General features: G+C 45.7%; 1 protein-coding gene across 2 annotated transcripts in view; it reads right to left on the reverse strand.

The window, feature by feature from the left end:
• The window catches only part of cyfip2 (cytoplasmic FMR1 interacting protein 2), a 46,045-nt gene extending 26,935 nt beyond the window's left edge, over positions 1-19,110 (reverse strand). For both annotated transcript variants that reach the window (XM_062523867.1, XM_062523866.1), the window contains exons 1-11: positions 18,650-19,110; positions 9,874-10,023; positions 6,925-7,014; positions 5,326-5,403; positions 4,668-4,769; positions 4,030-4,211; positions 3,227-3,323; positions 2,630-2,758; positions 2,246-2,350; positions 2,035-2,117; positions 739-976 (exon numbers count right to left, since the gene is read on the reverse strand). In XM_062523867.1, coding sequence (XP_062379851.1) covers positions 739-976; positions 2,035-2,117; positions 2,246-2,350; positions 2,630-2,758; positions 3,227-3,323; positions 4,030-4,211; positions 4,668-4,769; positions 5,326-5,403; positions 6,925-7,014; positions 9,874-9,990 — 1,221 coding nt within the window. In that variant the 5' untranslated portion in view covers positions 9,991-10,023; positions 18,650-19,110. The remainder of the gene's footprint in view (positions 1-738; positions 977-2,034; positions 2,118-2,245; positions 2,351-2,629; positions 2,759-3,226; positions 3,324-4,029; positions 4,212-4,667; positions 4,770-5,325; positions 5,404-6,924; positions 7,015-9,873; positions 10,024-18,649) is intronic.
• Positions 19,111-19,520: the final 410 nt, after the last annotated feature.

A 19,520-nucleotide genomic window follows, 5' to 3' on the forward strand; every position in this document is an offset into this window, starting at 1 on the left:
TTGGAGACATTGAGCATGCAAAGCTTACATTTTCATAGCGTTTCAGACCCGGATCACAAATAAATAGCCTGGATGGCTAGTAAAAATGATACATGCGTCAATGTTGTAACAACTGGGTATCTAGTATAAAGTTTAATCTAATCTAATCTAATCGGGTAAAATATCGTAATTCATAGAACACGGTCACTCTAAAGGTGATGATGACATAGCTAACATGCTGCTTACTGCTAATTTCAGCTCCTCAGATGAAAACTGCATTAATGGGAAGTACTAGTCATTAATATCCCCAGGTAATTTGTCTAATATAATTGCCCTGTAATCACCTTTACTCTAGCCCTTCCTTATACATCACTCACTCTCTCCTCGCCCATCCCTTTCTCCATCCTCTCCTCCATTCATATCTTCTCTTTCTCTTCCTCCTTAACCATCTCTTCCTCCCATCCTCTTTTCCTCACTACCTTTCCCTCTCTTCCTCGCCCATTGCTCATCTCCCCCTCTGTCTCTGTGTGTGTCTCTCTCCCTCCGTCTTTCTCTCTCCCTCTCCCCTCTCTCGCCATCTCTCTCTCCCCCTCTCCCCCTCCGTCTCTCTCTCTCTCTCTCCCTCCCTCTCCCTCTCCATCTCTCCATCCCTCTCAGTTTCTTTCTCTGTCTCTTTCCCTCCCCGTCTCTCTCTCCCTCTCCATCCCTCCATCCCTCTCTCCATCCCTCCATCCCTCTCTCCATCCCTCCCTCCCTCACCACTTCCATGACGTGCGTGCTCCACTTGGAGAGCAGCTGCAGGCCGCGCAGCGCCAGGTCGAAGAGCTCGCGGTACTCCTCGTCCGACTTCTGGCTGTCCAGGCCCGAGCCCGTCACCACCTCGCTGTTGCTGTAGCGCGCCAGCTCCGAGATGAAGCGGATGTGGTCGTCGCGGATCTGGCCCATCTGCTCGCACAGGTTGTACTGAGGGCTGATGCCACTCTGGGTGCACGTCCACCTGGGGCAGAGAGAGGGGGGACGGAGGGAGAAAGAGAGGACCAGGGTGGTCAGGAGGCGATTACACACACACACACACACACACACTCAACCTGGGGGTGTTAGAACATGCCGCGTTGCAAGATCATGTCTGCAAGTCGCCAGAAGGTGTGTGGAATTTTTTTAATTATAATTCGATCATTTATAATTTTTCAATTCTACATAAAACGATCACTTTCCATGTTTAATTGTTCTGTCTGTGGGCAAGGAAGTGCTGGGAGCATGCAGATGGGGGTGGGGGGGGTCGCAAACACCAACCTGATTAGTGTGGGGGGTTGCGACTCATAAGAGAATCACTGAGAACCACTGCGCTAAGAGAATTCAAACAAGTCACTTTAGTGTCCTATCCAGGTAGTATTTCTCAAAGGACACCACACTTGAAAGTGTACTTAGAAATTCAAGAGGAAAACCCCCGAGTCAATAATCCAGCTGACTGGAGGGAGCGGCCGCTGTAGATGTTAGGAAATTGACTCTAGTCAGCAAGTAGGGGTTTTAAGGTGCTGTGTCCACCAAATGCGTTTTTTACAGCCAGAGCGCCCAAAACCTCCTGCTCTCGGCGCTTCGATAAGTGTTTATTGTTGCTAAGTTACCAAAACCAGAGACGGTTTATAACGAGAAGTGCCATTGACGAGCCCGGCGCTGTTCTAAAAGTTGAACAGATTTCAACTTTGAGCGCTCTGAGCACTGCGACAAAAAAGGTCGGCGCTGACCGTTTTTTTCCGCTGTGAGCGCTGAGCTACATAGACTTTACATTGAAAATTGTCGCCGTCGGCGCAAAAAACGCGTTTGGTGGACACAGTACCTAATGATTAATGGAATCCCCTGCAGAATCCAAAAGAGGTTTGGATATGGATTTGAAATAAACATTTCACCAAGCCAAATGGACGTTATGAATGGTCTTACAAAGAAGCATTGACACTGCAGAATAAAGTGTGTGCTGTCTATGGTTCTGTTTGCTTTCCTTGCGCATTTATTTGTTTGTTTGTTTGTTTGTTTGTTTGTTTGTTGTGGAACACTCACTTGGACTTGTTCTCCTCGTAGTGGGCACTGGTTTCAATGTAGCGTGACAGTTCGATCTGCATGTCGCCGAACAGGGGTACCACCTGTAGCGAGACGAAATGTCAAAAGCGATCAACAAAGGACTACAACGCCCCAACGCGATCATGTCATCAATAAGAGGAGAGCTTGTGGAGTTCTGACTGTAACTCTAGAACAAGAATGTACAGTTCACCTTAAAGAACTTGTCGATTTTGCCAAGGTTTATCCTCTTCTTGGCATCTAGTTTGTAGATGTTACTGACATTTCCATCCATCAGGTAAAGGCCAAACCCCATGACCTGAAAATGAGCAAATGCCAATTAGCCACTGCAGCAGTGATCAGGGAGGGAGGGAGAAAGAGAGAGATAGATAGATAGCAGGACAAATAGATAGACAGATGGAGAGAGAGACAGAAAAAGAATGAAAGAAAGAAAGAAAAAAAGAAAGAAAGAATGAGAGGGGATTGCAGAGAAAGATAAAGATACAGAGAGAGATAGATAGCAGGACAGATAGATAGACAGATGGAAAGAAAGAAAGAAAGAAGGCAATAAAGAGAGGGGGGTTGTGGAGCCTGCTACCTTTAGCAGCATGTGTTTCTCGCTGGGCGTTAGGTACATCTTGTTCTCGTAGTAGTCCACGCAGATGTTGACGATGTCGGCCAGCAGCTCCTCGTAGCCGGGGATCACCTCCAGCTGCTGATGCAGACACTGAGGGACACACCACACACACATGGGGTTGGCGAAGGACACACACACACACACACATACAGTATATAGCACAGGGTTCCTCCTGCATGGAGCGTTGTGAGGAGTCGCCTCCATCAAATTTCACGCCTTTCATGCCGTCTCCTGACAAAAATGTTTTCACAAAAAAACATCATCTCCTAACAAGCATTGAACTCCGTGATTTGACGGTTGTAACTGCCATTGTGGCTCATAAATTAGCTGGATTTTGGAACTGATGAGATACGGTTAATCTGGCATCGTTGTTTTAAAACCCTCTCGTTAATCAAAGAAACCCCTCTGAATGTTAAGTGGTGTATGACATTTAAATGATATTCATTCATCGAGCAAACAACTTCACTCAAAGAACATTTTACACAGGTGCGCACGTGTACATGCACAAACACACACACACACACACACAAAATGTAGCTTGTGACTTTGCCTCCCCACCTGTGTGATCCTGTTATGATTGGCCAGGAACATGGAGAGATTCTGCGACTCCTGGATAGACTGTGGGTCGGCCATTTTTCTGAGGAACTGAGCGGCTCTGTCAGCAACGACATCAACAACAACAAAATACACGTTACTATGGCAACAGCCGAGAACAGGTCAGATTGACAGCAGGACTGCGAGGCGTGAACGACTGCGCCAAATGCCTCCCTGCTCTGCTGATCAGGCACACGAATGTGTCAAAATATTTCTGTGCCACTGTCAACGTTAGAGCTTCCATTTCTGAAGTCAAGTACTATGCAGTGAGTCAAGTCAACAGTGAATATAGCCAGGTGCAGGAGCTTTGAATGAGACTCAACAAAATTCAGTTAGACTAAAAATAAACATCTGCTCAAGCATTTAATGATCTGGATAGATAGTTATTATATCAAGTCACTGAAAGCCTATTCATGGGTTTCCTCAGGTCCCTTTCCACAGGTGTATACAATCAAGCGCCTAGATTGTGAATGCAGACTGCATGGTGCTTGATTAACACACCTGTGGAAAGGGACCTGATGAAACCCATGAATAGGGAAACACCGGAATGGACAGATTTACTGTATGTCCACAAACCCAGATAGATAGGAGCCCAACCGCACACTGAATCAGGCTTCACAAACTTCACAGTTCTAGTGGTTCTATTTAGTGGGTTCTAATGAGACCTGTGGAAAGGGACCTGATGGAACCCATGAATCCAACACAAAGAACCACATCTGTGCACATGCCGCTTTCTTGCGGTGTGTGTCCCAGAGCAGAGCGCGTACCGTTTGTAGGCGGAGTGGTCGTTCTTGACGCTGCACTTCATGTTCTTGAGCTCGTCCAGCACGGCGAACATGTTGATGAACTTGCCCAGCGTGAGCAGGTAGGCCTCCGACACAAAGTCCTTCCTGCGCTCCGCGTGGCACAGCCGCTTCACCTCGCTGCAGAAGCGCTCGATGGCTTTCCGCTGAAGACGCCATAACACACACACACACACACACACACACTTAATTAATTACCTTTTTATACTAAAACGATGACTGTTATGAGCATGCAGATATGGTTCTGTTTTTGGCTAAAGAGGTAGGCTATGACTGATAGACACTACAATAGCAAGAGTATCCCCTGTCTAGTTTTAGATATTCTAGCTTGCTTGTAGACCAAATAAATCCAAAACAGCAGAGTAACATTACTGTAATAGAAAAAGCAATGTGACACTTCATCTGACAGCAATACACAGTGGTTGAATAAACCAGGTTCTCTCTGTGGTTAAATGTGCTCAAATTTCTCAGAAGTAAATAGTCTGTGGGCAGAGGTGAGGAGCCATCAAAACAGCGCGCGGAAACAGATCAATAACTGCCGAGCGCGCACACACACAGGAAAATAGTCAACAAATCTATCGTAAATAATGTGTCTTGCCAACCTGGAAGTACATGAACTTCATGAGCTTGGTGACCTCGGGTTCCAGCACCTCCACCGTCTTCTCGTAGATCTCCACCCGGTTGGGCTGCTCATTGCACTTCACCTGCATGGGCACAAGGGGGCAGCGTCACACACACAGAGAAATGAGAGTGCAAGAGGGAAATCCAAAAGCGGGTGTCGACCTCACGTCCTAACAACAGCACAGCACACACACAATGTGTTTATATTAGACCTCTTCCTTTTATCACCGCCGGTGACCGACTTCTTCTCATTTTCTAAAATGTGGTGAACACACGCTGGCCACATCAAACGCACACTGACCAAATAAACAAACAAACAAAAAATGGACGTATTGTCATTACAAAAAGAGGAACTAGGGAGTAGAATGGTGAGAGGGCGTTTTTGGACAACAGAATTAGGCACAGCTTGTTCTACCGAAAGGCGTAGGTAGCACTTTTTTTAACAGCAGCCCCCTATGGGACAGCCAAACAGTGTCCAGACCTGCTATGATGCTGACCTGTTGTCTATGTTGTATGGAACATACACAAACAACCACTAAGGGCACTATGTTAGGAGGACTGAATATGTTGTGAGTTGTTCTGATGTCATCGGGGTGTGTGTGTGTGTGTGTGTGTGTGTGTGTGTGTGTGTGTGTGTACCTGAGGAATGGCTCGGGAGCAGCTCCTCCAGGTGTAGAGCATGACCGCATATTCGTGCCCCTCTTCCAGCATCTCATTCTGAGGGAGAACAGAAACCAAGGGAGACAGAGTGAGTGAGAGAGTGAGTGTGTGTGTGTGTGTGTGTGTGTGTGTGTATGTGTGTGTAAGAGACAGATAGAGAGAGACGGGGGAAGTGAGAAAGAATGTCAGGAAACACACATCCACATGAAGGGAAGGAATCACAGAGCTCTTCCTTCCACTACACAGACAGCCTGCAAACGAAACCCATTCAAGTACTCAATATGAAGAGAAAACTCCAGGGCTCACACCACAGTTAGGATCTGACCCTTGACCCCAAACACTCATGAACTGGACCATGGATCTAGTTTAATCAGTGAGTGACATGAAAGCTTTTCTTGTCGGTTAATAAAAAACAAAATCAGTTCTCTTAATTGCTGTTGATGCTTAACTCTTAATGCCTGCTGTTCATGCACATCAATACCGTTTAATTCCAGCCAAACCAACGTGACTAGAACATGAAATCGCCCTGATAACAAAGTGGCACATGGTGCTTGAGAAGTTCTACTGATAGCGGTGTGGAATAGTCTTCTCAGAAGGAGCTCTGTATGGGAGTAATCAATACTGTTTAATGCCAGTCCAACCAACGTGATTAGAATCTGATATGAAATAATAAAAAGAATGTTGTTAAACGTTTTATGTATTAAATCACTTCGGGAGCAGCAACAGTGTGCGGGTATCTCTCTTGTCATTATTTCACGGCTCTATTTCACCCTGCACCCGTACTAAGTTGGATGTGCTTACACTCTCTGAAACCTGACATGACCCCCTAATAGCACAGTAGCACACGGTGCATGAGAAGTTCTACTGATGGCGGCGTGGAACAGTCTTCTCAGAAGAGCGCTGCATACAGGCGGAACAGGAGGCTGGACACTGGGGCGCTGGTACTTGCCAGTCAGAGCACACAGCCCTCTCTCAGATTCAGCAGATCAGGATGAGAACTAAATGGCCAATTCAGCACTCTGTAGGCAATCATCCTCCCCCTTACACACACAGAGGCACACACACACAAAAACACACACAGAGGCACACACACAAAAACACACACAGAGGCACAAACACACACACACACACACACACACACACACCACTTAAGGAACCCCAAATCAGAGCCAAGTTTGAGAGAGACACAAAAGGATGTTTAAAAAAACAGCTCAACAACAACAACAAGGCCATCTTTGTGTGGGACGCTCGTCTGACTCGTCTTTGCTTCGCTGTGTCTCCTGACGATTTCACAGAGAAGCACACAGCGGCTTGAAACCAACGACGACGATGATGATGATGAGGATGATGATTTGGTTTTGTCTTTTTTAAACGAAGCAGTGTTTAAAACTGCCTATTCCCAAGAGAGAAGCAGAGAGAGAGAGAGAGAGAAAGGCCCTTTCTGTGCTTTGGTACACTGGGTCGTTTAAAACAACTGTGCTCTACGAAAACCCCGGAGGGCCGTTTCCCATGATGCAGTGCGGTCTGGGGCGTAATGTGGTGTGGCAGTGTGGCGGTGCGGGAGGCTCGGGCTCTTACCATGCTGGAGTGCACCGTGGCCTGCTCGATGTAGCGGGCGATCCCGGTGACAAACGCATTTCGGTCTTCAAAGTTGGTGTCAAAGTTGGCCTGGAGGTGAGAGAGAGAGAGAGAGAGAGAGAGAGAGAGAGAGAGAGGGAGAACATTGTGAGTGTATATCAGCACAGGATGACAAGAAGTAAATGCTTTCCACATAACAGCAGGCTGGGAAGGGAACTCCTCGGAAGGAATCTGCCCTTGCGGCCCGCGGAGAGACTTCAAACTCACTTTCGGATCTCGGCTCATTTCACTGGCATCAAACATAAACCTGATTAGTCAGCACTGTACTGGGTGTTGCCTACTGCGGCTAAGTGAATTGTTGTATTTTCCTACGCACAGGCATAGGGGTTTTGGGCCACTTTTAGGACATCGGTTGAGTTGCTGCCCCAAAGACTGGTGCTGAATCTGCATATTTGTTTTTATTCAATTCCAATCCTGCGAAGCAATTTCACTGCTATTTCCTTCAGCACCAGCATGTGTGTGTCTCAGGGTTTCTCGCATTAGCGTCTGACCTGCATTAGCCGCTAATGAACTCAAGTGAACTGGGCTCCCTACACACACACCCTCTTAGGCCTCTGCTCAATCTGTGCGCGTCGCCTTCACACGAGTGTGCTTATGAATGCGGAATCGCTTCCCCAATTTCGCCGACTGGCAGCCCTCAAGCCTCTGCGATGTCTCCAAGCACATCCCTGTCGGTGTCGCTCCGCAAACATGGCAGCCTGAGCATGCCGACAAAACTTGCTTTGGACAAACACAGAGATGCAAACGATTTGATATGCTTTATCTTAACCGCTAGAAAAGAGGCGTGATCATTTTGTTTAAGACAAACGCCTTCAGAAGTTGCTTTAGAGCATAGACAAACACAGAGATGCAAATGACCTGATATGCTTTATTTCAACCTCTAGATAAGATGTGTGATCATTTTGTTTAAGAACAAACGGCTACAGAACTTGCATTACAGTATAGACACACAGTGATGCAAATGACTTGACATGCTTTAATTGAACTCCCAAAGACAAATGCCTATACTTGTTCTCAGACAAATCCAGTGATGCAAATGATATGATACGCTTTATTTTCCACTGTTAAAATAGACGTGTGATAGCTTCTTTAAGATCCAACACTGCTGCTGCTCACTCTTACAGTAACTCTGTTAGATAACTCAGCATAGGCCTTACCAAACCCCCCTTAACAAAGGCCACAATAAGAAAAGCCACACTAGGATCAGCCAGAGAGCAACGCCGCTGTGTGTGAACATAACTGGTGTGTACTTCATGAGTGGTAAGTGTGTGGGAGTGTGCATGAGTGCACCACACGAGACAGTGTGTGCAAAAGATTTTGAAGTGTCAAGGCGGTGTACAGTAGGTGTCAGATCTAAGTGTACGTGTGTAGTAGTAGCAGTTGTTGTGTACAGTAAGGTGTACAGTAAGTGTGAGTTTATGCATGTTAGCAAAGCTTAGACAGGGGTTGTTTCCTCACTGCAGTATGTGCTATTCTACGATATTCTCTCAGGGACAAACTACACCTCTGTCTGTTCATACATCTAGTCATGCATCCATCCACAAGCCGACGCGACTGCAGTGTAGGTCACCCATTAACTGTGTCGAAGACTAGTGGTTATGACCGAGATCAACATGACAGGCTTAATCGGAAGCGATGAAAAAACGACTTCATTCAATCATAAATGTTCCGATTGCTTCTCATCCTCTGTTTTCTATTCCTGTGTGTGCAGGATTCTGTTTTCTATGGGATCTTTTTCTTGACCGCTGCTGAGCGGAGTATGCTGGAAGCTGGTGAGAGAAATCAATGGGTGCCGTAGTGTGTGTAGTAGCAGTAGGCCCTGGTTGACTGAGGTCGCCCGAGGCTAAGCAAAATCGCAGCCTATTCGGTTTTACAATTGATTGTATTACTTTATGGTCAATGATGGTAAATGGCAAATGGACGTTTTACAATAACATCATGGCTTTGCTGTTAACTGATAATTCAGGGTTTGGGAAGTGGGTTTCCAAAACAAACACGTCGCATAATAAAAGTGCTACTTGACTAAGGTATTTTGCGTAAACTGTGGTGATAGTTGTAAAGACAACTTGTGGTTGGTAGTAGGAAAGTACATATTGACGGTTGCCTACAGGCTTTCAGCTTAAAGCTACACTATCTTTGAGCTGATGCACTGAAATAGTTGGCCTACTGCTAGTACTTAGTCATAGCAGATAGACTTGAGTATTGACTGTAGTAGATATGAAAGAATTAAGCGATGCTGTCATTCACTGGCACTTGAGGAAAATATGAATCAATTTAAAGTGTGCCTACCATTGAGAGCTGTCAGAATTAACTACTTGGAGGTTGTATGATCAGCTGTGAGTGACTGTGCAAGTCTACACAGTCTGAAGAAAAAGTTTGAAAGCTGTAGGCCTAATGTCTATCATTTAGAGATGTACAGATATGGAAGGGAAGGTTGAATCCCTTTCTTATTGTAGACACAACTTTAAAAAGGGACCATTTGCTTCTATACTTTTCAGAATCTTTCTTCACAGTCAGACTGGTTAAGATTATACTAGCAATGAGAACAGGCGTGCTCAACTTCCAAACAGGGAACAGTTTGGGTGCAAGTTATAAAGAAACTGTCTGTTTCACAACAAGGGAAATGTCCCTGCCCCATTTATACCCCATTCTTATACATTTGCCTCCTAACATTTCACTTATTATAAACATGGCCTATATGTGGCCTAGAATTTGGCCTATATGTGGTAGTATTTGGCCTATATGTGGTAGTGTTTGGCCTATATGTGTGCATGATGCACTGTACAGTACATGTGTATAGTATATTAAGACACCATTAGCAGTGCTAGCATAGCATAGAGTGGTGTGAGGGCAATCAGGTAGAGGGGCGGATGCAGGGGCGGCTGTTACCTGGTACATGATGGAGGAGGGCGGGGGCTCGATGCATGGCTGCTGGTCAGGGAGAGGCAGCTCCTCCAGCAGGTCCACGTTGGACAGCGCATCCTCCAGGGTCACGTGGGTTGTCATGGCGACGCGGGTTCACTCACAAGGCAGCCCAGTCTGTAGGTGGGAGAGAGAGAGAGAGAGACAGAGAGAGAGAGGGGAGATGGCCGTCAGTAGACATCTTCTCTAAACAAATAAAAAATACTGCGTGACTCATCAAGTGGACAGTGTATACATATCAATGCAAGTAGTTGTTTTTGGCTCAACAGTGATGAGTAGTAAACCCTCTTAGCAGGCATAAGCACAGTTGACCAAAAGCCATCTGGATTGCTTTCATTTCCCAGCCAAATGGGACCCATGAAAGGTATAATAATAACGAGGACCTGTGCTCTTAACGGAGTTATTTGGCCTTGTTAAAATGTTTCACTTCAGTTCACAGGTAGGCCTGCATTAGGATCAAACACAGCGTGCTGCTGACCATCTCTGGCATTCCAGCCGGAGTCTCACTCCCCACACAACACTTTGGGCAAAGCACGAAACCAAGTGCTCCATAACACAGAGGAGATGTGGAATTTAACATCTCTCCTGTTGTGTATCTGGAATCACAAATACCTGCAGTTTTGAGTAGACTAAATGTAATCATTGCTGGGGAACGCACACACACACACACACAAAATCTGGAGTTATGTATACAATTAAAAAGACACATGCAGTGCAACAGAACACACCGAATCCAAACACACACATTTTGTATAACAGACACACACACACACACACACACTCACACACACTTTAACAATGAAACATCTGAACACTGCCAATTCATGCTTTTTCTCAAAACATGCCATTTCGTCATAACATTCGGCCAGCTGACACGTACACTTCCTGCTAAGATGGCTTCCATTGGTCAACACTGGTCGCCTGAGGAAGTGGTGGCAGATAATGCCCTTCAGGCATCTCCTACACAAACTTTCACTGTCTACCGCCCACAGTCCCAACTATTGTAAGGTGGCGGGGAGAGCTAGATAAAGTCACACTTTAACCAAAGGCAATAATCAAAATAGGAACCTGTGGTAACCGGATGTGAGCTATATTCCATCACTCAAAATAAAACGGCAGACAAAGTGTTCAGAGGATACACTGTCTGTCACTGATCAAAGCTGTGATGCTCCCCGTAAAATAACATCGAGAATAACAACTGGCCTACGCGGAGAATGATCTCCACATGCCAACCGAAAGGTCAGGGCTGGTTACCCAACAGGCATGTCCTCATACATACACACGCACGCACGCACGCACGCACGCAGGCACGCACAGACGCACGCACGCACGCACGCTTCCTTAAGAGGGACCGTTCCCATTGAACAGCACAGCAAGCAACACAGAAATACCTCTAGCCTGGCAGTCCAACTGGTGGTGGTAACCACAGAAACGGGCTTGGAGGTTCTGCAGCCCCAACCAAATCAGGGCCAATGAGGATGTGAATGATAAGCACCGGGTACTGAAGCCCTCCACTATCTCACAGTGGCATAGCAGGGCCACAGATGGGAAGAGGAGGCCCATAAAGGGCTCCCTCTCCAGGGCTTCTGGTGTCGGAGTGTGGTCATGGAAGTATGGCTTGAATTGACTCCATCTAGGAAGAAGAAGTGGGTATTTCTAGGTGAAGCAAAGTGTTCAAGCAAATCTGATACATGCAGAACTAGGGTGGTATTGATTTTTCATCAACTGTGGGAAGCCGTGTGTCGCCATCAATGGGAGCAATGGGAAGCACAGATGGAAGTGTGTGTGGAAGTGTGTGTGTGTGTGTGTGCGTGTGTGTGTGTGTGTGAGTGTGTGAGTGTGTGAGTGAGTGAGTGTGTGTGTGTGTGTGTGTGTGTGTCTGAGTGAGTGAGTATGCGTGTGTGGAGGAGGTGGTTGGAACATACTGCGAGTCAGAGAAGTTCAACAAGTTAGTATGAATTGATCAGCTGGGACATAAACTACAAAAACAACATGATCACCACCCACCTACAAAGCGGGCTGAGAATCATTCCCTTTTCAACCCCCAGCCACCCCCCACCCTCCTGTTCCCTTGACTGGGTCACGAGCTCGCTAGCCCCCCACCACCCCCCACCCCACCCCTGCGGACCGACAGAGGGCTCGACTGACTGTCTGTCTGCCCGCTCGTCATGTGGTCATCAGTGACTGGCCCTGCCTGAGCTCCCTCCACTCCAGCTGTGATGCCCCCCCCTGCCCCCCACCCCCCGCTAAAACGCCATCTGAGAATCACATAAATCTACATATAAAACTAACCTTGTCAGGATCGCGCAGAAACGCTTTATTTCTTCAGGGGATTTTTAATGGAATATTAAGTAGGTTTCAGAGTGGAAACAGGGATAATTAAAGAGTTTGCCACCACATACAGAGTAAGGAGAAATTAAGTGAGTGTGTTAACAACTCAAGGGTCCCCTTAATACTTTAAAAGGGTATTGCATGGGTTCAGAAAAGTATGCACTGCTGATTAGGGATTATCATCTGCATTCACATTTGACTTTTGAACACACTGTGATTTATTTCTTTATTTATTTTTGGGCCTAGACTGTGAGTTGAGCCAGAGAGTGTGATTTTCATCATTTATCCAACCCTAGAGGACAAATGTCCATACAGAGGACATTTGAGCTGTGGATAGATACCGCATGCTATGGCTCATTATATGTCAGAAGAAAAAAAAAAAAGGTTCCACCCAATGAGTCATGATCACTTCTGGTTCAGTAGGCAAATGCATGCAAATCGCATGAGAACAATGTCATGACCTAAAGCCTTTACAAGAACAAGTGCCAAGCCTCGGAGGACTCTGATGAAGCCAGGGCTCTGATGAAGATGTGACTACGGTACACATCGAAAAGTTAGTCAATGATGTACTGCCCCTTTAAGTGAATAAAAAATTAGGAAGACATATGAGCTGCCACAGCATGCCTCTCCTTCTCTTTACTTTATATCTGTCCTGCCCTGGTTGCACCGGATTGTCGCTAAACGGAAGAAGCGGGAGAACCTTCCTTTGTCTACGAGGTGCCAATAGCCTAGTTTGTGACATTGTTACAACTATCAGTCAGCTGAACATAGTATGCTAACAACTAGACACTCCAGTCCATGCTAAAATAAAAACAAAAGGAACACCACAATAAGTAGACACTCTTAATAAGGAAGTCCCTCAGAACTCCAATCAGGAGATGTTGTCAGTATTGCTATGCTTAATGCAGAGGGAAGTCTCGTGTTGAGATCAAGATGGCATTCCACTTCCCTTTTTTAACATTTGAACTTTATCCATATGACCGAAGACACAAAAAGCATTAACATACAAACCACATCCTGCAGCTCAGCTGCCCAGTTCCTCAACATGCTTTGAATAACTACAGTCTCCACAAACCCCCATTCGCATTTCATTAAGGATCATATTTCTATGGTACTCAGGGAATCTATTCAAAAGGTTACAAGCGCTGTAACATCGAACATCGCACTAATCAAATAGAATAAAAACCACACCAATACCGAAACCTACCCATGACTAGCATGTATCAACCACTCTCTGATTCAGAATAAACCACAGATGAACTTCATGCAAGCACTACGTGTAACAATCTCACAACAGCCTGTTCGGCAGTCAAACCCAAGCCGGCCAACTGACAGGCAGCGACGCTAGCAATCCTCCACCACACTAGTAACTCACAAGTCCATCAACCCCTGAGGACGACGTCGCCCTTTCACGCAGATGCAGACAGATACAATTATGGCGGAGGGGTGGTGCATAAAATGCATAATTATTAAAATGCTATTATTCTGCAGGGTGTTTTCGAGGGTTTGAGAGACACCTCGGCGGCCGCTGTGAGAGCAGCCTCTCTGGGCCACAGGGACAGGACGGCTCTCCCTCTCCACCCAACCACGTACCCCAGGGACACAACACAACACGCGCCCCAGGAGGCCAAACAATACAACGTGTTTCATCAGGCTAACGTACGGCTTGCACAACCTTAGCTGTGACTGTGAGGCACCAAAAAGAAAAAAGATTTTTGATTATCTCACAGCTCCTGTTCACCCACACATGCTGTAGGCTCCTGAGTGAAAGGTAACATCCCTGTTGTATCTGACAGCTACCACAGAAGAGGTCATTGTGAATATATTAACGATGTAACAGTAGAGTACATGTAATGTTATTAGGTGTAAAAAAAACAATGGCATAACAACCATCAATAACATGACATTTTACACTCTTGGCTAGGAACGGACGTGGATTGGCATTACGGCCATATTGGCCTTCGTCAGGGAATACATTTATATTTAAATGTATAGATCTGTTGCGGTGCACGGCACTGAGTCAGGGAGTCCGTTACCAAAGAAAGAAAAAGAGGAATGAACACACAAAAAATACAAAAACCTCTCACGCATTCACACTGCTGAACGACACCAATTCAATAGGTCTCATACGTCTACTACACAATCATGGCATCCATAGGCCTGGCTCAAGCCTAACGGCACAGCGCACCGCGCAGTGTTTTTGCCCTGAAGTGGCACCCTGACTGTCACACAGGCACGCCTGCCCCAGGGTGAAAGAAAAACAGTAGGTGGAGTTTCCTGTCACATGGAGGTCATGCAAACAGCGGTTTGGTTACTCCGAAAATACATGCTTGCACCGGTGACAATAATGGCACGTGTGCAAGTGCACATGTCACTGACGCACAGGGGCTATTCCAGGCAGAAATCACCAAGGGCCCCATTGGTCAGGCCATACATTTTCGTGAAAACGTTCTGTTAAATTTGCCTTGCAATCTGTCGGCTTGATTGTTTTTGCGTAAAAAATTTGTCTGGGCCCCAATTCTGGAAACTGAGTCGTTGTTGCTTGTCTGAACCTACTTCACCTCATCAATGGCTCAAAATAATGGACTTGGCTAAATTGACTATGCTGTATAACATCCCCCCAGATAACGCCTAATGAATATTTGCTTAATCTTTGTTCCTGAAATCAAATAGCTATTTAATAATAAATATATGACAATCAGAGTGAACATAAATGAATACACAAACATCAATGTTTACAAGTCAATACTTTAAGTAATTCCTAGTTATATTCCCAGATTTTAATCCTATACAGTACCTACATAGGCGAATAAATCCTATGAATCAGAAAATAAAAAATCAGATGTGATTTTACATGATGGCACAGAATGGCCCATAGGCAAAGATGCATTAGAGACAAATTAGTTCCATTATCCTGCCATGGAAGACAGCCTACAGTACAGACCCAGAGTGTCAGTTGCCAAGCCTCATGCTGGCTAAGACCACACAGTGAATTGGATCCCAGTGGATGGAAGACTGCAGCACCGTGGTGGTCCACTATACTGAACACCACGGCGGGTCAGTCTCAAACCAAGCAGCAACATTAGCTGGCAGCGCTCTACGGCTCTGGAAGATGAATACAGCCACCCCCCACACAACCTCCCCCCCCCCCATTCTTATCACAACTTCCTAATAAATCAAAATAAACACTAGAAACCTCATGGTGGTTTCGTTAGTGTTTTTCGAATCATAAACAAGCCGTTGTTGCGGAACTCCCTCTGAGGTTGGAGTGAGGAACCGATCCGTTGGAACTGGGTGAACACACCGAGAGGGGTGGGGCTGGGTAGTGGGGCATGGGTACAATAACACACTGACTCCATCTCTCTCCAGCACGCTTCAACCCAACCTAGCAGTGCCTAATTACATTTGACAGAGGAGACGTTTGATATTCAATTCTATTGCATTTGACAGTGCCATCCAGGATAATAACTGTTCTGACAGTATGAAGGAGATCAAGGAAGAGTTGGTATAGGTTGTGGGTGGTGGGTGGTGGAGGTTTGGGTGGGGGTGCTGGAGATTAGCTGGGTGGTGTTGTTCCACCCTTCTCCATGCCCTCTCCATCCCCGCACTGCCTCTCTCCCCACCGAGGCTGCCCACTGCCCTGCTCCTTCTGTGGGAATGGAGGTGCTTCTGCTGCAGCCAGTGTAAACTTTCCCACACTGGCCCTCAGTGGCACAAAAGACCCAGGGGTGGGGGGTAGGGTGGGTGAGAGGGAGGGAGGGGGGGAGAGGGGATCTCACTCCCCAAAAATCCCACATTCCTCCATACATCTATGCCTGTGCTACAGACAGGCACTGCCACCAGAGACCATAGAAGGAACATTCCAGATCCCGTGCAGATATCCTCCAAAAATACTGCAATCACGGCAGACAAACATGGGGCACAAACATGGCACCACGCATGGCAAAGACTGTGGAGACCACGAGGACTCCGACTATCTCGACGTTAAAGAGGTTTTCCCAGGAGGCAGCTGGGCTGAGAGACGTGTATAGCAGCAGCCATGATGGTAAATGCTGGACGCATGTGAAAGAAAGAGGCCACTGGCACTTCAGGCCCCGGGGGCTTAGAAGGAGAGGGACCACTGCGCTGTCACTGTGCTCTTAGAACTGTTACGTCTGAAAAAAAAACGCTTAATGGGTAAGAAAAATGTTGGTCCGTGGTTTAAACAGACTAAAACATCCTTAAAATACTCTCCACATCCACAAAGCATCCGTGCACATCTGATCATAACCAAAGACATGCTACATAACACACATTCATCCCGCTCAGCCATGTAATAGGAAAAGGAATTGAACAGTTCCAAGTACATTCACATGTGTCAACAATACTATTCTGCTAGTTTTCTGTGACTCCAAGAGATATCCTGGTAAATGTTAGGCTAACACTGGCTCTCAGACTCAACATCTTTTATCTTGATGGGACTCATCTTGGCATTTTGAGGCGTGCACAAGCATCTCTTTTCAGTCAGAGCATTTCAGAGCTCCCTCGCTCTCTCTCTATCATAGACACTGAGGAAGGAGAGGATGAGACTGTGTAGGGTTTCTTTTTTATTTTTTGTGTCTACTGGCGGTGTTCATCGAAATAATAATCTACACTACAAGCTACAAATGTAGGAAAGCCAAAGTGTGTGTGTGTGTGTGTGTGTGTGTGTGTAAATGGGAGGGAGGCTGAGAGAGGGTGAGTGAGTTTAGTGAGCTACAAGCACTAAAAGTGTGTCATCTCCAGGTCATACCATTCACAGGGATGTCCCTCAGGCCTGTCCTATAAAGTGCTGTAGTGCCTCCCCTCACTGAAGGAGAACCCTCGGATGACTGACTAAACAGCAGTCTAGCTCTTTCTGTGTGGTACGTCTAGATCTCTTCTAGATTTCTTGTCTAGATTTCTTGAATTTCCCCTTGGGGATCTATAAAGTATCTATCTATCTATCTAGATGTTTTCAATCAGACTTCAATGTGCATGACGTTAAGATTTGTGTCCAATTATTTTACACAAAAATAGGATAGGCTATGTAGACCACAAAAAGGAGATTCCCCTCAAGAATGGGTTGTAAAATATGTGCTATTCTGCTCCTTCCCCGTCTAGAAATATGTCATGTTTTATCAGGTGTTATCTGAGCATTGCATAGCCTGATTTAGGTCAGCCACAATAGACTAAAGGTCGTATTCGCGTGGAAATCAGTCACAAACATTAGAGAGGACATATGTTTGAACGAGAGTCATAGGCTAAGTGTGTATGTGTGTATGATTTGAAGTAGTGACCTGTTTCAGGTTGAAGCCAAATCTGTCACACGCCTAATCTAAAAGAACAGACCAGACAAAATCTCCAGTCTCGTTATAGCAGCACGCTTTAACCCTCAATCTGAGAGGAAAGAACGTGACTCATCTGAACGTTGTTCATTAGGCTGCATATTGTCAATGTAGCCTATTTAATTTCTTTCCAATTTCATCTCATTGTGTTAACAATGTCGCCAATAATTTCATTAGTCAGACAACAACTCGTTTAGCAAACACACTAATCATGTTTGCTCAGCTGAAACACTGTTTCTGTTCAGAGCCCATATAGAAACACTGTAACCACTTTCACCCGTCATAGCACAGAGGAAGTGAGAATGCATCGCCCGATAGAGAGAACCACCTCCATACCGCTTCACAGCGATACAAACGACAAAATAACAAGGAGCTTCATCAGCAACACGACAGGGTATGGTTAAATGGTTCAGTCCCATTGAAGTCTTTGTTAATCAAAAACATGTTCTTGCCTTCATATGGACGAGGAACCTGCGGTGATGAATGATCTTTGATTAAGCCTATATAGCCTGCGTTAGGTTCAAACACGTTCATCCCCGTCCAACCTGCTAGCTTAGCAAACCCATCAGCCGACTATAGGAGCTCTTCTGTTGCAGCCCGTGAGAATTGCACAGAATTAAATGCAACACCTACATTCTATTCAAATGTTTAGGCCGTGAATTGGATACAAAATCCGAAATTGATGGGAAAGTGAGAGACGAAAACGACCCCCCGCACCACATTTCCACGAGAATCCTCTTATCACCCCACCCATTTCAGGGTAGGATGCTATCAATCAGATACCGACCGTGTAACGGGCATCGCATACATGATGAACCACGGATGAGACATAGAATCATTACAAAACCCTGGGTTTCGAAAAGAAGTAGAAACCTATGCCGAAACGTTTTGGAAGATGGGCTTATTTCCCCATTCTCCGAGAATAAAATATACGGTGCACCATGCACTGAAACACACCATTGGCAGGTCTGAACCATCACTGCTCGGTTGCTCATCTCCCCTCCCGTCGAGCACCCTGGTCTCACATCTCCGCCATTCACATGAAAAGGAATTGGGCTACCACATACCTGCAACTTGCATGTCCGTTCGGAAACCAACGGACGGAGAGTGGGGTACTCCGCTGTGAGAAAACCGATGATCGGGGACGTTTTTTCTCTCGCCGTCCTACAATTGATGCTCTCGTTTCGCTCAGTGCCTCTCCACTAATCCACCCCACACAAAGACCAGAAAATGGCTGCAAGTGCATTTCCTTAAAGCGACAACGACCACGAAACGCGCACACAGTCTCATTTGGCCTCTGCTCTCTCTCCCTCGCGCACAAATGGTGTCACTGGTCAATAAATTCTGCTCAGCACTTAATTAAATTCGTGATGTACATGTAATGACAACCTCTGAACCCCTGAAACCGACTTCGTAGTCCACGTAACGGGTAGATGTTTTTTGTTTTGTTTTGTTATGTGTGAATTTATCGAATGGTATAGCCTATAGCCATAAAATATCCTAACTTGAATGAGAAGCTTTGTACCCAACAGTTATGACCTGAGTTTACTATTAAAAAAAAGTCAAGTGTACTTTGATCTAGACAGTGGAGACTAGATGGCCTTTAAAAACAAATGTCTCAGATGATTAAATATTTACACAGACAGATCAGTGGCCACTGTGTATTTAGGCTACTGTAGGCTATAGCCTAAACCAAATCCTTGTCAATGGCAATTTCATGTCATTATATCATGGTTATATTACATAGCAGAATAGTAACTAAAGAACAATCCAGTTTTAAAATGTTGTGGATTCCATTTCAGGCCTCTGTCCATGTGATGGGCCCTATTTGCCAGATCAACAGAAATCTAACAGTCTAAAATATGAATGATGTCTATACAATTTAGTACAACATGTGCACAATTCAGTTGAATGAGCACACAATTTAGTGAAATGAGA

Source organism: Sardina pilchardus, chromosome 21, assembly GCF_963854185.1.
Source record: "Sardina pilchardus chromosome 21, fSarPil1.1, whole genome shotgun sequence".
Lineage (NCBI taxonomy): Eukaryota > Metazoa > Chordata > Actinopteri > Clupeiformes > Clupeidae > Sardina > Sardina pilchardus.